General features: G+C 43.0%; 1 protein-coding gene across 1 annotated transcript in view; it reads right to left on the reverse strand.

Moving 5' to 3' along the window:
* The window catches only part of LOC147885584 (uncharacterized), a 31,023-nt gene extending 20,619 nt beyond the window's left edge, over window positions 1–10,404 (reverse strand). Inside the window, exons 1-7 of the mRNA XM_087396154.1 lie at window positions 10,323–10,404; window positions 10,178–10,233; window positions 10,056–10,089; window positions 9,861–9,955; window positions 9,613–9,771; window positions 9,491–9,529; window positions 9,081–9,173 (exon numbers count right to left, since the gene is read on the reverse strand). Coding sequence (XP_087252280.1) covers window positions 9,081–9,173; window positions 9,491–9,529; window positions 9,613–9,771; window positions 9,861–9,955; window positions 10,056–10,089; window positions 10,178–10,233; window positions 10,323–10,404 — 558 coding nt within the window. The remainder of the gene's footprint in view (window positions 1–9,080; window positions 9,174–9,490; window positions 9,530–9,612; window positions 9,772–9,860; window positions 9,956–10,055; window positions 10,090–10,177; window positions 10,234–10,322) is intronic.
* Window positions 10,405–17,489: the final 7,085 nt, after the last annotated feature.

Here is a 17,489-nt window from a genome sequence, read left to right on the forward strand (position 1 = left end):
CAGGAGATGTCCCCTTCAAGCCACGAGCTGAGCTACAGGCACGAACTCCCAACCAGATCCTAACTAGCTTGGTGTCCCAGACCACCAGGTGGCGCTGTGAAGCCTGGGATCTGTTGTTGGGCCTTGGGCTACGCTATGATGCAGGCGCGCGTCCGCGACTCAATCCAGGATCAGACCTAGCACCTAGGAACAAGACTTGCTCCCTGAGAAATGAACCCCTGGGCCCCTTATATAGACTCGGGCCCCAAGCGCCAAAAATAGCGAAGACTTCTAACTGGTTCATACCTTGCCACTCAACCCGAGAATCAAGCCTACCTAGCTCTAAGCCTCCCCAGGCTACCTGAGCTAGTCTTGTGTACCCAGTACACGTTGGATACCAATCCGTGCACATGACATACTTCCCCTCCTCTAAGAACTCACTCTTGAGTTCGCTTAAAAACCCGGGAATGTCCTCTGAAGGTTTTGTAATGTCTCCCATGTTGCATCCTCCTCAACACGATCCTTCCACTTGATCTTGTATTCCGTAATAGTTCGATTATGAATCTGCCTTTCACGAAATTCAAGAATACTCTTAGGCTCATGTGGAATAAAAGTTAAATCTGTAACTTCTATTATTTCTTGAGGAGAAACAAATAGATCATCCACACCCAATAACTCTTCTGTTGACATGAAATACTGGATGTACTTTAACATCAAGAGGCAATTCTAGTCTATATGCAACTGGTCCAATTCTTTTAATAACCTTGAACGAACCACAGTATCTGGGGGATAACTTCGGAACCAAACCAGTACTTAGGCTCTTGGATTCCTTGGGAATACACAAATATACCATCGTTCCTTCAGAGAACTCTCTAGGTGAACGATGTCTATTAGCATAAAATCTGTCCCGATCTTGGGCACTTCTAATAGACTCCTTGGCAAACTGCAACATTTCTTGGATGTCTTGCAAGAATGTCTTTGCAGCAACATTTTGGATCCCTTTAACCCAACCATAACTGATGACTTAGGTTGAAACCCATACATAAGCATAAAAGGATTGTAACCAGTACTCGAATGCTTTGCACTGTTATAAGCAAATTCTATCATAGGTAGATAATCTTCCCATGAAGACTGTCTCTTAGAAACATATGCCTGAAGCATATCTTCAACCAATTGGTTGACCTTCTCTGTACTGCCATCAGATTGTACATGATCTAAGGAACTAGTTTCTAACTTCTCAAAAACAAGTGTCCAAAAGTTACTTGTAAACTTCGAGTCCCTGTCGCTAACTATGTCAGAGGGCAAACCATACAGCTTAAACAAGTGGTCAAAATTGTGAGAGCTGCCCGGGTCAAAGAGAATGTGCACTCTTTGGTCCCTGACTTCTCCATAAACTCGGAAAAGATCATGGGAGCCAAATAACGAATTATTAAAAGTGCAATTACAAGAAAGTGGGCTGGTAATGACATTTACAGAAATACTTGTCATCGAAACTTGATTAGCTCCCTTAGCTTTGGTACCTAGACCCGCATGGAGCTTCGGTCCCGGCGCTTGCTTCTGGTTCTTGCGCTTAGGACAATCATTCCTAGTGTGGCCCCGCTCCTCGCATATGAAGCAACATCCTTCTTTCTTTAGCTTCAAGGTACGAAGGAAACGGGCACGACCATTCTTCGCCTGAGTCGAATGTTTCTTGGAGGCATTGTCTAAAGACTTCGACTCCCCGGTACCAGTGGTAGACTGGAAGAACTTCCTCTTGTTCTTCCCACCCGTGTCGGCAACTGTGGTTCCCTTTGCGCTGGCCATGGTATCATCATAGATGCGCGCGTAATTCATGGCCTCTTGCAAAGTGGTACACTTATTGTTCTTGATCTATAACTTGTACGAGTCAAGCAAACCATCCACAAAGAAACCTAACAAGGTCACTGGATCCATCTTTGTAGCTCTGGTTTGCAAATCCAGAAACCTCTGAAGATAAACCTCAAAAGTCTGATTCAGCTTAGACATTTCAAGGGCTTTGAGCTTGCCTACGATATCATAATCTTCCTCCTTCAGAAACTCTTTCCTGAAGACCTCTTCGAATTCTATCCATGTTGCAAGCTTGGGTCGGAGTTCCTTCCACCACAATAAAGCCTTTCCTGACATAAACCCTACTGCAAGCTGTATTTTCTTGTCATCCGGGTAAGGGTGAAACTGGAAGTGTACTTGCCACTTGTGCAACCAAGTGTCAACAACCTCCTTGGTACGAGACTTTTGATCTTCGGGAAAAGGATCTGGAGTGATGTTCGGACCTAACACTGAAGGCATGGCATCCACAAGTGTGAGCGCCTAAACAGTGCTAGTCAAAAGTATGAGTGTAGTCTGAATCCCTTGGAGTTGTTGTGTCAACCCCATTTGATTCGTGTTAACCTGCTCAAACTTTTCATCAAGAGCAGTGGTGAATTCACTTCGTAATCAAATCATCGTCGTAGAGACCCTGGTCCTCCGCATGGTAGTTCATATCTTGATCACCCATAGCGAGCCCAGGGTCTACTGAATCGGCCATGAAGAATGTGGAGTGAAGGAGCTCTGAAGGCCAAAGGGAAGGGAAAGAGAATCGTGAGGAAAGGAGTGGACACCAGTGACGACGGAATCCCAAAGCACGTTGCAAGCAACGAGCTGCTAGGAGATTGCGTCAGGAGGGAGAACGATGAAGCAGAGGGACAGCAAGTTGGAGAACTGGAAGGCGATGAGAGGGGGGCTGTTCGGTCATCCTTACCACCCGTCCCCTCTAAAATGAGTGTTCTAGGTGTGTTTTATAGTCGAGTGAGTCCTAGACATGCCACGTGTCATATTGGGAGTTATCCCATATACACTATGGCTTTCTAGAGTCTAGTGTCATACTATATAGTGTTGTACTTGTCTATTGTCTATGACATCAGTCAACATCAAGCTTTATATCATGTGAGTACTTTGGTTATTGCCTTGCACTTGTACTTTCTTGCCTTTTCCATCATGCTTTCCATCTTTCCATTCCATTCCTAGTTTCTAGTACTAGATTGGTGCTCTCCCTACCACCATGTCTCTTCATTTGGTATCAGAGCCACCTCCAAGAGGTTGAGGTAAGAGGGTAGTCATGAAGCCACCTTTCCTCCTCCTCATTGGAAGGTCCTCTCTTCCACTTAGAGGGCTAGCTTCCCACAGACATTGTGACTTTCCAGGCATTGTGACTTTCTAGAGTCTAGTTGCGCAGTCTAGTTGCGCATATAAATTGTTGTACTTGTCTTGAGTCTTTAAATATCAGTCAACATTGCTTATTCAATTGGTGCCTAAGGTACTTCGCATTGATTGACTTCCCGATTGGTCGTGCTACCCGAGGCTTCTACTTCGACATTGATGACTCTCCTTCCTGCATTTTGAGAGTCATCATCCCATGAACTTCACCGACACATATTTTGGGGCATTCCTACCTAGCGATTCATTGACATCGTCATCAACTCGCAGGGATGTGCACACATGTGCATTAACTACTTGGAGGACATCTCTTTCACAAAGAGAGATTTTTATTTATTACTACACGCTTAATGTATTTTGGGGTCCTCTGCCCTGGGTAGTCCCCCTAAAATGATATATATTGAGTGTTTGGTTTTCATTAAGTCTAAAGGTCCTCTGCCTTGGATAGTCCTCCTAAAAAGATGTATTGGTTTTTCTATTTTGGTGTGTGGCTTTCTAACATGTCTTGTTATGAAGCCAAGAGGGGATGTACTGTGGGAGCCATGTATTGTCTTTGATAGGTTTAGAGGGGAATGTATTGTGGGAGCCATGTATTGGCTTTGATAGGTCTCGTTATCAGGCTTGGCCGAGTTCCAGGATGTTGGTGTATTCCTAGACTTATAAGCTGGTCATGTAGCCATGCTATAACGTGAGCCTCGGCCCTCTAAGCATGTTGAGTCTCAAGCCATGAGAGTGCTTGGATCAACCTCTAAACACGCTCAGACTTTAGCCTTTGAGTTACATAGGGTGCACAGTTTGATGATTGTCATGTTTTGTTCTTGGTTCCATTCCAATAGTCCCTCACCTTAGACCGTCATTGTCATGTTCTGTTCTTGGTTCCATTCCAGTAGTCTCTCACCTTGCCTTCATGGGGGGGTGTTGGAATATGAAGCCAAAGTGAGTCTAAAATGAGTGTTCTAGGTGTGTTTTATAGTCTAGTGAGTCCTAGACATGCCACATGTCATATTGGGAGCTATCCCATATACACTATGGCTTTCTAGAGTCTAGTGTCATACTATATAGTGTTGTACTTGTCTATTGTCTATGACATCAGTCAACATCAAGCTTAATATCATGAGTATTTTGGTTATTGCCTTGCACTTGTACTTTCTTGTCTTTTCCATCATGCTTTCCATCTTTCCATTCCATTCCTTGTTTCTAGTACTAGATTGGTGCTCTCCCTACCACCATGTCTCTTCACCCCCTCCACCTCCTTAGCAAGTTCTTCAACCTCCCCCCCCCTCCCTAGGACCTGCCTCGACTCCCTTGCAGTAGCAAGGGTAAGACAACGACCCCTTCCGCTTCCTCATCGCAACATCCCGTCCCCTCTCTCCATTCGGAGGGGAGCCAAAGGGAAGAGGCTCGTCCTCTCGGTCAGCAGCTCTCCAGCCTGGGCGTCCCTCACCGTGGGACTTTTGGAGATTGGGGCCCTGGAATTATCTAGAGATTCCAGACTCTTACCCTCCGTCCCTAGAGGTAACGCTTGTGATCTTGCAGCCCCGCAAGGGGGTTTGATCAACGTAGTGGGCTCCCATACACACCCAATTTGGAGATTCCAATTCGCCTCCACAGGGTTGGAGAAGTCGTCCCCAGTGGTGTTTGATGCTATGCTGGGAGATCTGATTTCACGCATGACGGACGAGTGGATGGGGCCACAAGGATTGGACCTTTGGCACGCCCATGGTGCTAAGGTGAATTTTCAGCTGTGCTTCACGTGGGAGAAGTCGATGTGTGGTTTGGCGGTAGGAGTTATCAGATTGTCGCTTGAGGCACAGATTGATCAGAGACATACTACTGACCACTCCAGAAGAGTGCGGATTTTCTCAAGGTGGAAGTCTCCTTCATGATGAAGTGGGCACAGAATATGCATAAACACTTCTGATTTTGCCTTAAGACCATAGACCCAAGAGTATACCTAGATGAATCCAGGAACATTCCCAAACTCATCCTCTAAAAACACAAAATAGTGCAGTTTCAATCTCATGATAGTCACTCACAAGGTTGAAAACCATAAACTCCATCATGCATAGCAGGGACTAGCTACTATGACATCCCCACTGACGTCATCAGCGCTTAATAGTGGGTGTAGACCATAGTATAAAAATATGCTCTCACACATACAAATCCACACACCCACACATACTTGAGCATCCATTTATACAAAGTCTTCGTACTGAGTTTCTGTCGGCACTGCGGAGGTGAAGGGCAGACTCAGCCATGACGAAGGCTAGCACTAAAGGAGAAGGCTAATCAAAAGGTAGTCCAAAATCTCTTCATTCAAGCTACAATTGCTTGTGAAGTCTAAGCGTTTTCATTTTAGTCTCTCCCCAACGAGCATCTAAATCTAAATCTAGCTGATAGGGCAATGCACCATTTAAGATAGACCCAAGTGTAGTTGGTGAAGTCATCTATGAATGTAACATAATAGAGATAACCCCCAAAAGCAGGTGTGCTCATGGGACCACAGACATCACTGTGAATGAGCTGTAATTTGCGTGTAGCTCTCACCACACCATCCTTTTTGAAAGGAAATCTATGCATCTTGCCAAGGATGCAACCCTCACATGCATGAGGAGGACGTGACTCTAAAGGAGGCAATGCATCAACCATAGCATGCTTCTGAAGTGTCATTAAGCTGCCATAGCTCATGTGCCCATACCTGGCATGCCATAACTCCACATTCTGCATCACAGCAGTGGGAGTGCTCACTGAAAGTGCAAGATCGGATCTTTTCTCATATATATCAAGCTAAAAAAGACCCCGATACAAAGTGCCCGACAACATCAAAGCATAGTCATTCTCTTTGTCTCTAACTACACACTTAGCAAAATTCTGAAATTTGTGCCATCACTGGATGTGAGAATAATGTCCCCCACTCCACACACTGAATAAGAAGAATGATTTGCACAAGTCACCTTCTTTTTAGTAGGTGGAGGATGCAGAGATGCAAAAAGGCTCTTCTTAGAAGTGATGTGCTAAGAAGCACCACTATCAAAATACCAAGTATTCAGTGTCTCATTGACACTAAGAGAGCATGCATCCTAACTGCAAGTCAAGAAAGCATAAGGATCATCCTCAATAGTGGCTGTAGCATCTGAACTACCCACTGAAAAATCGTGTATGGTCTCCTCGCCATGCTTGTATAGAGGTCACAATAGCAAGAATGGACCTAAAAGTGCAGCTTGGAGATCCGTACACAGGCTTGCAACTCCGTGCAGCCGAACTCATCATCCGTACAGCAGCTCCGTACACAATTGTCCATACAACAGCTCCGTACATAGCAACCCCGTACTCAGTCTCATGATCCATGCCACCATACTACAATGTGCAACTCACGGAATTTGCTGGTGTGCAGCTTGAGAACTAGCCAAACCTCCTATAGAATCCGTTGTTTTCTCTTCTTTCGTCGACCAGCCTCGTCGTGATTTCTTATGTGATTCTCCTGGGTCCTTCCACAAGCAAGCTTGCCAAATGCATCCAAGCCTTGGGGGAATGCCATGTGGCATCCCCTTCTCATTTTCCACCATTGCCCCCTCTAGTGGGGCAATTTTTAGGACCCAACCAATGGACCAACTTGAATTCTAAGGGTCCTTTGCCCCCTCTTTGGACCAATCCACAAATTCACCCCCAAAGCATTAATCCCTAGGGGGAAACTTTGCACACCCACATCCCATGGCCTTGCCCACTTATCTTTCCAGGGTCCTGCCCACACGCAAGTTCAAAAACTCACACCCTCATGACAGTCAAGGTCCCTACTGTAGCTCTCTCAAGGGGCAGCCCTCCTAAGCTAAAGCCTCGACAAGGCATACTCTTCCCTAACCGATCTCCGGTAAATGGTCCAACACTTCCCCAGTCATCCCGCAACTCTGAACCTCTGCCATTGTAGGGAGTCCAACAACTAGTCATCCACAAGGTCAAGGAGAACTTTGGGGGTATAATAAACAAAACATGTTCAAGGCTTGAATAAGGCTGGTATTAGCCCAGCCATGAGCCCGAACAGTGCACCAAGGGGCTGGGGAAAGGCCAAAACCACTGTCAAAGGTCCCACTGCAGCTCCCTCAAGGGGCAGCCCTCCTAGGCATGCCAAAAGCCACTGTCAAGGGTCCCACTGCAGCTCTCTTAAGGGGCATCCCTCCTAAGCTAAAGCCTCAACAAGGCATACTCCTCCCTGCCTGGTCTCTGGTAAATGGTCCAACACTTCCCCAGCATCCCACAACTCTGATCCTCTGCCATGTAGGGAGTCCAACAACTAGTCATCCACAATATCAAGGAGAACTGTGGGGGATTCCACCTGAAAGGTCCTACCTTGACCTATAATAAAGAAAACAGGTTCAAGGCTTGCATAAGGCTGGTATTAGCCCAGCCATGAGCCCAAAGAGTGCACCAAGGGGCTGGGGAAACGCCAATGAGACATGAAAACTCCTTCGTAAGCATGGTAAGACCTGGAATGGACCTCTCTGTAAAAGCAAACAAGGCCCTTACATATGACAAGGGAAGGAGCTGATTGGCAGTGCCTCAGACTACAATCGACAATCTGTTGTCTGGTCGGGTCAGATCTGGGGGCCAGTCATGTAACAATTTACGGACTCGCCAAGTCGGCCAATCCTAGGGCAGTTCAGCCCCTATAAAAGGGCTCCCTTGGGGGGGCATTACTAAGTTCAGCCTGCAGGAGATTGAGCCTTCTAGGGCACAACATAGGGACAGATCTACAGCAAGGTAGAAGAGCCACAGTTGGTGCATAGAAGATGAGCAGGTCAAGTTCATCCTTGGTAGCTACTGAAGCATACTGGCGACGTGTGGCAGAGAAGAGGCGTGTACAGCATAAGGTACAGCATATGGAGGCGGTTTTGGTGCCTTACCTCAGCGACAATATGCTGTAGATGATGTCACAAACACCCTTATTGAGGTGGCTTCACTGCTTTATGCAGTTTGAGACAATTTCAAGACTGTTGCAGGCAAACTGCACCAATTGCTGGCTATTGGGGATCATGAATTCCCTTCAGCTCCTAATGATCATAAGCACCTCAATAGTGCATGATTCAATTTTATCACTATGACTGCTGGTCACCAGACCTGCACAGTCCTCCCTAATGATCATAAGCACCTCAATAATGCATGATTCAATTTTATCGCTATGACTGCTGGTCACCAGACCTGCACAGTCCTCTCCGCAGTGGGTGCCCAAAGTCAGTCTTTAATCCAGCAAGTGTCCTAATATGTGTTAGTTTGTAAAATACCAAGCACATCGGGCACCATGATGGTGCTCTTCAGGAGTTGATTTGAGGATCTCCACCATCACTCCCTATCCTCCAATCTACTCCTATGTCTAACCTATGCTAGGTTCCTGTCTAGCTCAAGGGAGGCTTCTGGTCAAACTGGCCATATGCCATCTTCAAAGATGGGAATGAATGTCAAAGAAGAATTCCGCATAGCTATTTCAAGACAAGCAGAGAGTCGCTAAATTATTCCAAGATATGATTGGGCCTTTTGAGGCTGGCCCTTTAACAGGCCTCACACTCAATAGTTTCTCATATTTATACAGCAATATCTCTTAAACATTTTATCTTCACGCGTACATATTATGATAAGCTGAGTTTGATGAGCTTTTCTAACTATGCTTATAATATCTTTCTTCGACTCACTAAAACGATAAACATCCAAAAGACAACGCTTTCGTAGAGTAAACGAACATCATAGAGTTCACACAACCAAAAGCATCCATCATCGTTTTGCCATTAGGACATAACTTAAGAGACAGCCCACTACTTTTCATGAAAATAGATTTCACTGTAGAAGATTAAAGGAAATGTGTGACAATAATCAAAACACGATTGGATGATGAGAAAACGCACCAAAACAACATTGCCTTGGCCTCTGCCAATCATAGAAGGGACAGGTAAACGTGTCAGTTGTATTGTCCCAATTACATTCACGTCAAATATAGCCTGCTGGACCAATTACATTCACGTCAAATGTGTCAGTTGTATTGTCCCAATTACATTCACATTTACCACACATCAGACATTTGGGCATTTGAAAAGTTTACGCTCAAGCTCATTCCCTCTTCCATGTGGGTGTTTTATATCTCAAGAGGGTGATGCTTATGGACATTGCTAGAACTAATGCACCAACCACACCTTACATCAATTAACAACGTAGCGTAGATTGAAGACATTTACTTCCACACTCACGCTCGCTTCCTCTTCAGTATTCCTTTCCGGCTCCTCTTAATCGAGCTCACGATGTAACTGTAATAGTGTACCTTCAAGACGTCTTCGCTTGCGTCAAGGGCCGCCATTTTCTATATACACAAAATCCAAGCGCAAATGAGTAAGTAGGACAGCTTGGTGACTGGACATATTATACGACAGTGAAGCAACTTACGGGACGTGCAGACGCAGCATTGTGGACAATGTAGTCGACTCCCGCTCCATCAAAAGCGGCCTCCGCCTTTTTTACTGCCTCCTCGATTGCCGCAACACCTGCGGCGAGGTCGACTGGCAAAACTACCACACTATCTGGCGCGTTCTTGCCTGTGAACAGCTCATTTAACATCGCATCCACAATCTATAATTGCAATTCTAAATTCTAATTCTCTTTCTCAAAAGAGTGAGGATAAAGATTCGCACTACAAGGGAAGCTTTCACCCGCTCCAACTCTTCTGGCCTTCTGGAGGAAAGAATAAGTTTTGCACCCAGCCGTGCGAATTCCTTAGCAAGAGCTTCTCCTGGAAGTTTTCGAGCAAAAACAAATTTTTGAATTTACGACGGTGCTCGAGGCCCGTGTTCGCTGGAAACGAAAGTCTCAAAAGGTCAAAAGCAGATTACCAATGCCTTGACTCGCTCCAGTGATCCAAACAACCTGTAGGAAAAAACGGCGTGCGAAGACGTTCAAGCCAAAGCACCTGATCGAGTTGAAATAGCAAGCGGTAAGCGAAAAGAAAGCAAACCTTGTTTCCGACAGCGCTGCGACGGGCAGGGCCGTGTCGGAGCAAGGTAAGGTCACCTGCGAAGGGGAAGCGGAGGGAAAAGATGAAATACAGAGCAGAGAGATGGATGGAAATGCAGAATTGGAAGGGAGGAGGAGAGATTTACCATCGGCTGTTGCAAATCGAAAGATGAACCATGCAAGAAATCCGAGGGCGATGAAGAAGAAGAAGACGATGAAGATCACCATGGCTTCCCTCATCTCTGTGTCTGTGTTCCATTTTTTCAGCTTGGGATAGCTGCCTACGTGGCGCCACCTTGGCACCCCTTCCTACGTGGCATCCCCCTTCCAAGGCTCGTGATGCCATTTGCAAAAAGGTTGAGAAACCATCTCATTAAGGCAAGCCATTTGCAGAAAGGTTGAGAAACCATCCCATAGTCCGACCAAGGTAGCATCCCGTGTGTGGTTAACCGCCTTGAGCATAAACCAACATTGCATGTAAAGTAGTTTAATTTGGAAGGTTACTCTCAAAGCTTTAGATTCTTTTTAGGCATGTAACATTGTGCCATGAAATGAAAAGCTCAGCTCTCCTTAGCCACATGTCATGATTAATTTCCATTTTATTTCTTTTGTAATATTTTGGAAAGGGCACGAAATGTAACTGCTCTTTTCCTCGTATCATTCAGCACATCTCTCTTCCTCTCCTTCAACGGCTGGGGTCGGCGGAAATGCCATCCCAACCGTTGGATCTTTGATCTCTAATAATCATAATCGCACACATTAAAGTTGACTGGCTAATTTACGAAGACCATATTAAATTTACAAACAAATTTAAAAAATCAACTGTAATTAAAACAAAACAAATATATTACACTCAAAAACACATAGAAACTCAATTACAAAAACACGAAAAACATTTTATTTATTTATCATTGTAAAAATATTTACAAACCGGCTGAGCCGGTAACAAGAACTACAAAAGCCAAAAAATGGCAACAAAATGTTCTCGCAGACATCGTAGAAAAAACTCCGTCAACGAAATGCCGTGACAAAACCGTCAACGACATCTCCCCTCCATCATCCAATTACAAAATCAAGTTTTACTGATAAATTGCACAACGCAATTGTTGGAGTAAGCGGAATGAGTATGAATGAAGCCGTGTGGTAGAATTCAAGATTCAACGTTCACAAATCTTTGTGAGTTCATCTTTAGTATAGGAATTGATTGTCCCGACAGCCTGGGGCACGATGGGATAATTCGTAGCATAAAATGAATAACTTGGCTTATAGAGTTCAAAGGATCAAAATATAGAAAATTCATCATCTAGATCAGTTTGCGGATGATGGTTGGGGAAGAGTTCGAGCGCAATTGTTTCTTCTCCCTGCTGGCTACTCGTGACATCTCTCTTTTTTAGGAGTAGAGGGCTCCGCAATACAGCCACAGAAGCTGCCAACAATGATGCCCTAGATCTCTCGTGCTTGTGCGATAGTAGATTACAAGGAATTTGAAAATCCAAAGGCAATACATATCTACTAATATCCCTCCAAAAACTCAAAGTTATCTACATCTACATATATATTAAAGTAGCCTCTATATAGGATCAAGAAAAATGCAAATCAATACAGTTTGTGGACATTTTCCAGTCATATGTGTACTTCGCTCCACCAGTGCAGACTTTGATCTCTAGATTTTTTTGCACTCTTAATTACAAATCGCATTATCATCTACCCTGTACAAGGTTGCAAATGGGCCTTTTGTGCCATTGCTTCCTCTACGGATGCTACCAGGAGTCAACGAGCTGTTGATACATTACGAAATATATGGCACAACATTACCGCAACCAAGAGGTTCCATGAGCATGCAGAGCTGCTCACTCACTACGTATTTAAGAAGGTATTTTGTCATTTCAAACAACGAAAATGTCGCTTTAAATGCAGAGATCAATTGATTTTTATAGTTGACTATTTAGAAACAAGCGAAAGCCCAATCGAGTCTCTTTTCCTATCAATTCACCACAACATGCAACAGAGACGAAAATGTCCCTATGCGCAAAGCACTTACAGAAGAACTCGATGACAATGTCCGCTGAGCCTTTGATCAGGGTGATGGTGTCCCGTGCAAGAAAGAAGTACCATGGTAGTCCACGTTGCCTGATTCGCAGCTTCAATAGCTTGTGCAATTTCAATCCAAGGCTGGTGAGAAGAAGAGTAAGACATATCACAATGAGGTATTCTGAAATATTGATGCTAGGAAGTCCTGAGAACACTAGAAATATAGTGCACTTAGATAGATCTTCCTGTTTTATTTTTCGTATACATTCAAAGACCTATGGGTGTGACAGAGGAGGGACCTACTTCTTGGTCTTAGTTGCAAAGATCCTATTTAGGTTGCAACGGTGGAGTTTGTGAGAGCTGAGATCACATAACATTTGAGGAAGCTTGAGAAAACTTATGAAAGGGGAAATGGGTTGCGCATACCATTAAATATTAAAGCTATGTTTTCATAGAATATCCTAGACCCCCAAGGCTAAAGATCAAGTTTTAGAATGCACCAACCCTCTTTATAAAGATCTGCAGACAGAGCATGGAATTCTTTTTTATCTCAACTATTTCCTGGTGAACTCTCTTTAGAAGAACCTCCTTGTATGACAGAGCTCAAGGGCTCTAGTGCTAGCTTTAGAAACTCTAGCAAATTGATGTGGATGCACTCACCAATGGAGAAGACTTAGAAGAGTGAAAAGACATTAATCTTGGCACTAACTAGGATTCCAACAAGTTTTTGCTTTGCTTTTCTTTACATAAGATTCACCCCAAATATTATCTTTTATTATTATTCTCTCTTTCTTGTGCTATATGAAACATGCTATGACAAAATGTTAATTGATATGTGCTAAATACAAAGTGGTAAGAACCCAAGGAAGAGAAAATCCCTTGATCTTATATTTTTTTGAGAGTAAGCTTGCCAACCCTCCCTTCACACAATTGTTGGTTATTTGCTAGATGCAAAGTGTTATGTGCCAAATGCAAAGTGCTATGTGCTATATGTGAACCCAAGGAAGGGCACATTCCTTGGTCTTATAATTTTTGGAGAGGAAGTGTGCCAACTCTCCCCCCACACAAATGTGTGGTTATGTGCTAATGCAATGTACTATAAACCAAATGCAAATTGCTATGTGCCAAATTCAAATTACCATGTCCTATATGCAAATTGCTATGTGCTAAATGCAAATTCATATGAACCCAAGGAAGGGCACATTCCTTGGTCTTATAATTTTTGGAGAGGAAGTGTGCCAACTCTCCCCCCAGACAATGCGTGGTTATGTGGTAATGCAATGTACTATAAACCAAATGCAAAGTGATGTGTGCCAAATTCAAATTGCTATGTGTTAAGTGCAATCGATATGTGCACATTCCTTGGCATTATAATTTTTGGAGAGGAAGTGTGCCAACTCTCCCCCCATACAAATGTGTGGTTATGTGTCAAACACAAAGGACTATGTGCAAAATGTAAAGGGTGCGTTGAATGCAAGGTGCTATGTGCTAAATTTAAATTGCTATGTGCAAATTTCAATTTTCTAAAAACAACATGTGTGGCTATATGCTAAAATTACAAAATTCAAATAAAACTTATTTTCTAGTAATGTAGCTACCTGCTCTCGGTAGTTGTCTGTCTTCCTTTGAGCTTTGCAACCAGCTAAGCACCATCCCTATGTGGAACCATGTGTCCTACTTGGCACCCCCTTCCTACGTGGCACCACCCTTCATGTAGTGACGCAAACACCTCGAGGCCCCGCCATCTTGCAAAAGGGGTGTGCGTCTTCCTGGCACAAAATGGTTGGTCCATTTGTCCGCCTCATTTGCTGCCACTTGGTCTGAACCTAGCCTGTGAAGGTCCATCCTGAGGTGTACTCAAGCTCCACCTAACCTATTGGTAGCCAAAATCTCAGTGTGTGCACACACATTACACACCAAGCACTTCGTGCTCTGCAAAACATGGTCTCCTCATTTTTAGCGCTTCATCTACAAGTAAGTTTATGTCACCTAGCGATTCATTGTAAATTGAGCGCCCAAACATGGGCAGCCAAGCCTCTCTACCCACTCAAAGGCAAACCATGTGCATAAAAGCTGAGAAACCAACTCTAGCGGTGCATAAAGCAAGATTATGTTTTGCATGAATTCATTAATCTGTTTGGGGCAACATTCGGTGTGTAACCACCTTAAGGATAAACCAACATTGCATGTGACGTAGTTTAATTTGGAAAATTACTCTCGCAGCTTCAAATTCTTTCAGGTGATCTTACCACACTTTGTTTTGACAACATGAGGAGCATTCCATTCCAGTGTTTCATGCCAGGACCAAGCATCTTGATGTGCATTATCACTTCATCACAAGGAAAATTCTCAATCGTGAGATAGATCTTATTCAAAAAACAAGTTGTAGATAGATTCACCAAGCCACTTTCTCAACCATTCAACTCCTTCTTGTAGCACCTTGGTATTTCCTAGAACTAGCTACAACTTAAAGGGGGAAGTAATTGTATACTATGTACATATCTTTTTCACTATGCATTCAAATTGACTTGTTCCACAAAATCCATAAATACGTTATATAAGGTTGTAATTGTTTATCCAATGCAATTTAAGAGGGGTGGTTAGCATCGAATTAATTGTAGTAGATAGATGCAATCCTATCATTAACATATAGATGGAAGGGAGTAAAGACTGGAAGATGAAATTGGGAGAGAGAACCTTACACTCTCCCATTTGAGGATATCATCTTTTTGGCCCATCTTCATCTTGGCTCAAGCGGAGTGGATCTCTTGTTTTATACATAGTGGATCTTTGTTTGTTGCTGTGTCCATTATTTAATTAATTTTGGGAATCTCTTGTTGCATTTATAGTGGCTCTTAAACTAAGAATGTCAAATTTAATTAATTTCATTTTTGTTATTTTTGAGATTTTAATTAGAGTGTTTCATTAATTTTGGGAATTATATGATCTTTAATGATCGCATTGATTTCATTTTAATGAGAAAATAAGTGAGATGTTTCATTAACCTTGGGAATGAACTATTTATTGTGTAAACTCAAAAAATTTGTTCAATTACAACTACCCACCTTAAATAATTTAGTATTTGACATGAAAACCTGCAAAATATTGCAATGCCATACAAGAGAGTTAACTTTTTTGAATTATCAACACATTTATATAATAGTAGCCGGTGTAAAGATATAATGCCATTTGTTTAAAGCAATGTCCTAAGTTAAGCTAAGCTTGTTATTCATCAGAACATTGTTAATGGCAATTGTTACAAATTCAACCAATAGAAAGGCAATGAGCTTAACTACTCAATACCAGCCAAAATTTAAAGACAACAACACCTTAAGACCATTGTACTAGGCTTGCTTCTGCTTTCTAGGTGGAATTTTGATCTTCTTTGACTTCTTCCCTCCTTTTGGTGTCCAACTCCATACTATTGAGTCTGCTTGCTCTCAATGTGTAGGTCCTTATCATCATTGCACATCCAAAACTTCTCCCAACAATTTGCATACACTTCTTCCTCACTTGCATTCTTCTTACGTGAACACGGTGCCCATCATTTTTTGGTCTTCCATCGGCAATTATCGCCAAACGGAAAATTAAAAATTATCAAGTTCAGGGCCTATTCATGATTCTTAGTCAGATGGTAAAGATGAAGCCTATCTATCACATTGATCGTGTTTTTTTGATAAAGCATAGTGTTACTCCATTTTTGTTCTCAGACACATGATTTGGACCCCTCCATAGCATCATCGCCATTGTAGGGCTAACTGGTGTCAATGACCCCCAAGTAATTGAGAATGAAATCATTCAACCCTCTCTTGTCAGGCAAGCCAAAGAGGGTGCATAACCTAGCAAAACAAGTGTAGCTAGAGTGAAATATGCCCTAAAGGGTTGATCATTGTAAACGCACTCTAGATCAATAAAGACAACAATTTTCAATTGATTTCTTTCTTTTTTATTATTTCTTTTCTTTGAATTGCATGTATTTAAATTGAGGTTGCAAAGACAAAGGGAAAATATTATTTTTTGTTATTATTTCCTTTCTTTGAATTGCATGTAATTTAAAATGAGGTTGCAAAGACAAAGGCAAAATATCATTTTCTTTTTTCATATTGCATGTAAGGAAAAGGACACTATATTATATTTATAAGAGCAAAATATAACATTTAGAATTGCCCAAGGCATAGTACAAAAAAACCTAACTATTCTTGGTTCTCCTAAGCCGTATGATGAACTTCATATCCTTCGTGGTCATAGTGACCCTGCTCCTATGGATGGCAGCTAGCTAGACATCATCCATGAGGTCTATCAAGTAGGCCTCAACTGTGTGCTACAAGGCAAGAAGGGCAACATCAGCCAAGGGGCCGCCCCCACCCCTATTGGACCCCCTCTACGAAACTAGCTATTCGTAGGGCCCTCATTGATGTCTTACATGGGCTCACGAATGACTTTGGAGAAGCTCGCCTTCGGGATGAGGAGATCAATAGACTTTTGATATCTATGGATCTCCCAAAGTGCCACAGTGCCTCATTTGAACCTATACTATCTCCCTCAAGGAGGACCTCTTTGGCATGGACGTAGAGGTACCTGCTCTCCTTAAGGGTGCGCGTGGACCATGTGGCTGTGAAGGAGGGCATGGCTACTATGGATGATGTTTTTGCTCTTGGTTGTTCTTTGACCTCTGCTCCTGATGTTGTTAGCACACCCCTTCACTTTCTTCTTCCCTCTTTGTCTCCGAGTCCCGCTCTTCTTCTTTGCCTCTCTAGCTTCCACACTAGAAGCTTCTCACATCAGGGTTGTTAAACTGATGGTGGGCAGGAGGGTGAATCACTAAAGGAGCTCTCCTCTTCTGGCATAACTAGTGTTCCTAGATTCCTCACCTTCTACTTTTTCCTGGCCATGGGGGATGGATAGAGAGGGAGAGAGGGTATGAGATGGGGGATTGGGGCAACTGGGAGGGGGTGTGGGAACATGGGAGTTTGGGAGTGTGGAAGTGTGGGAGCTCTTAAAACAATGAAATGAAAATGAGCACCAATTCCTTTATATAGGGCCCAAAACCCTAATTTTAAAAAATATTTGTTTTCGACATAAACTCCTAGAACATAAACTTGGTTCAACCTTGAGCTGAAAACTCATCATTAACATCCAATAACTCAAATTTTTATTTCTTCATTTACAATTCCTTTGCTTTATATAGGGCTCAAAACCCTAATTTTAAAAAATACTTGTTTTCAACATAAACTCCAAAAGCATAGAATTGGTGCAACCTAGAGCTAGAAACCTACAATTAA

This window comes from Dipteris shenzhenensis, chromosome 25 (genome assembly GCF_047967505.1).
Source record: "Dipteris shenzhenensis isolate YYH24624 ecotype China chromosome 25, Dip_SZ_1.0, whole genome shotgun sequence".
NCBI classification, from domain to species: Eukaryota; Viridiplantae; Streptophyta; class Polypodiopsida; order Gleicheniales; family Dipteridaceae; genus Dipteris; species Dipteris shenzhenensis.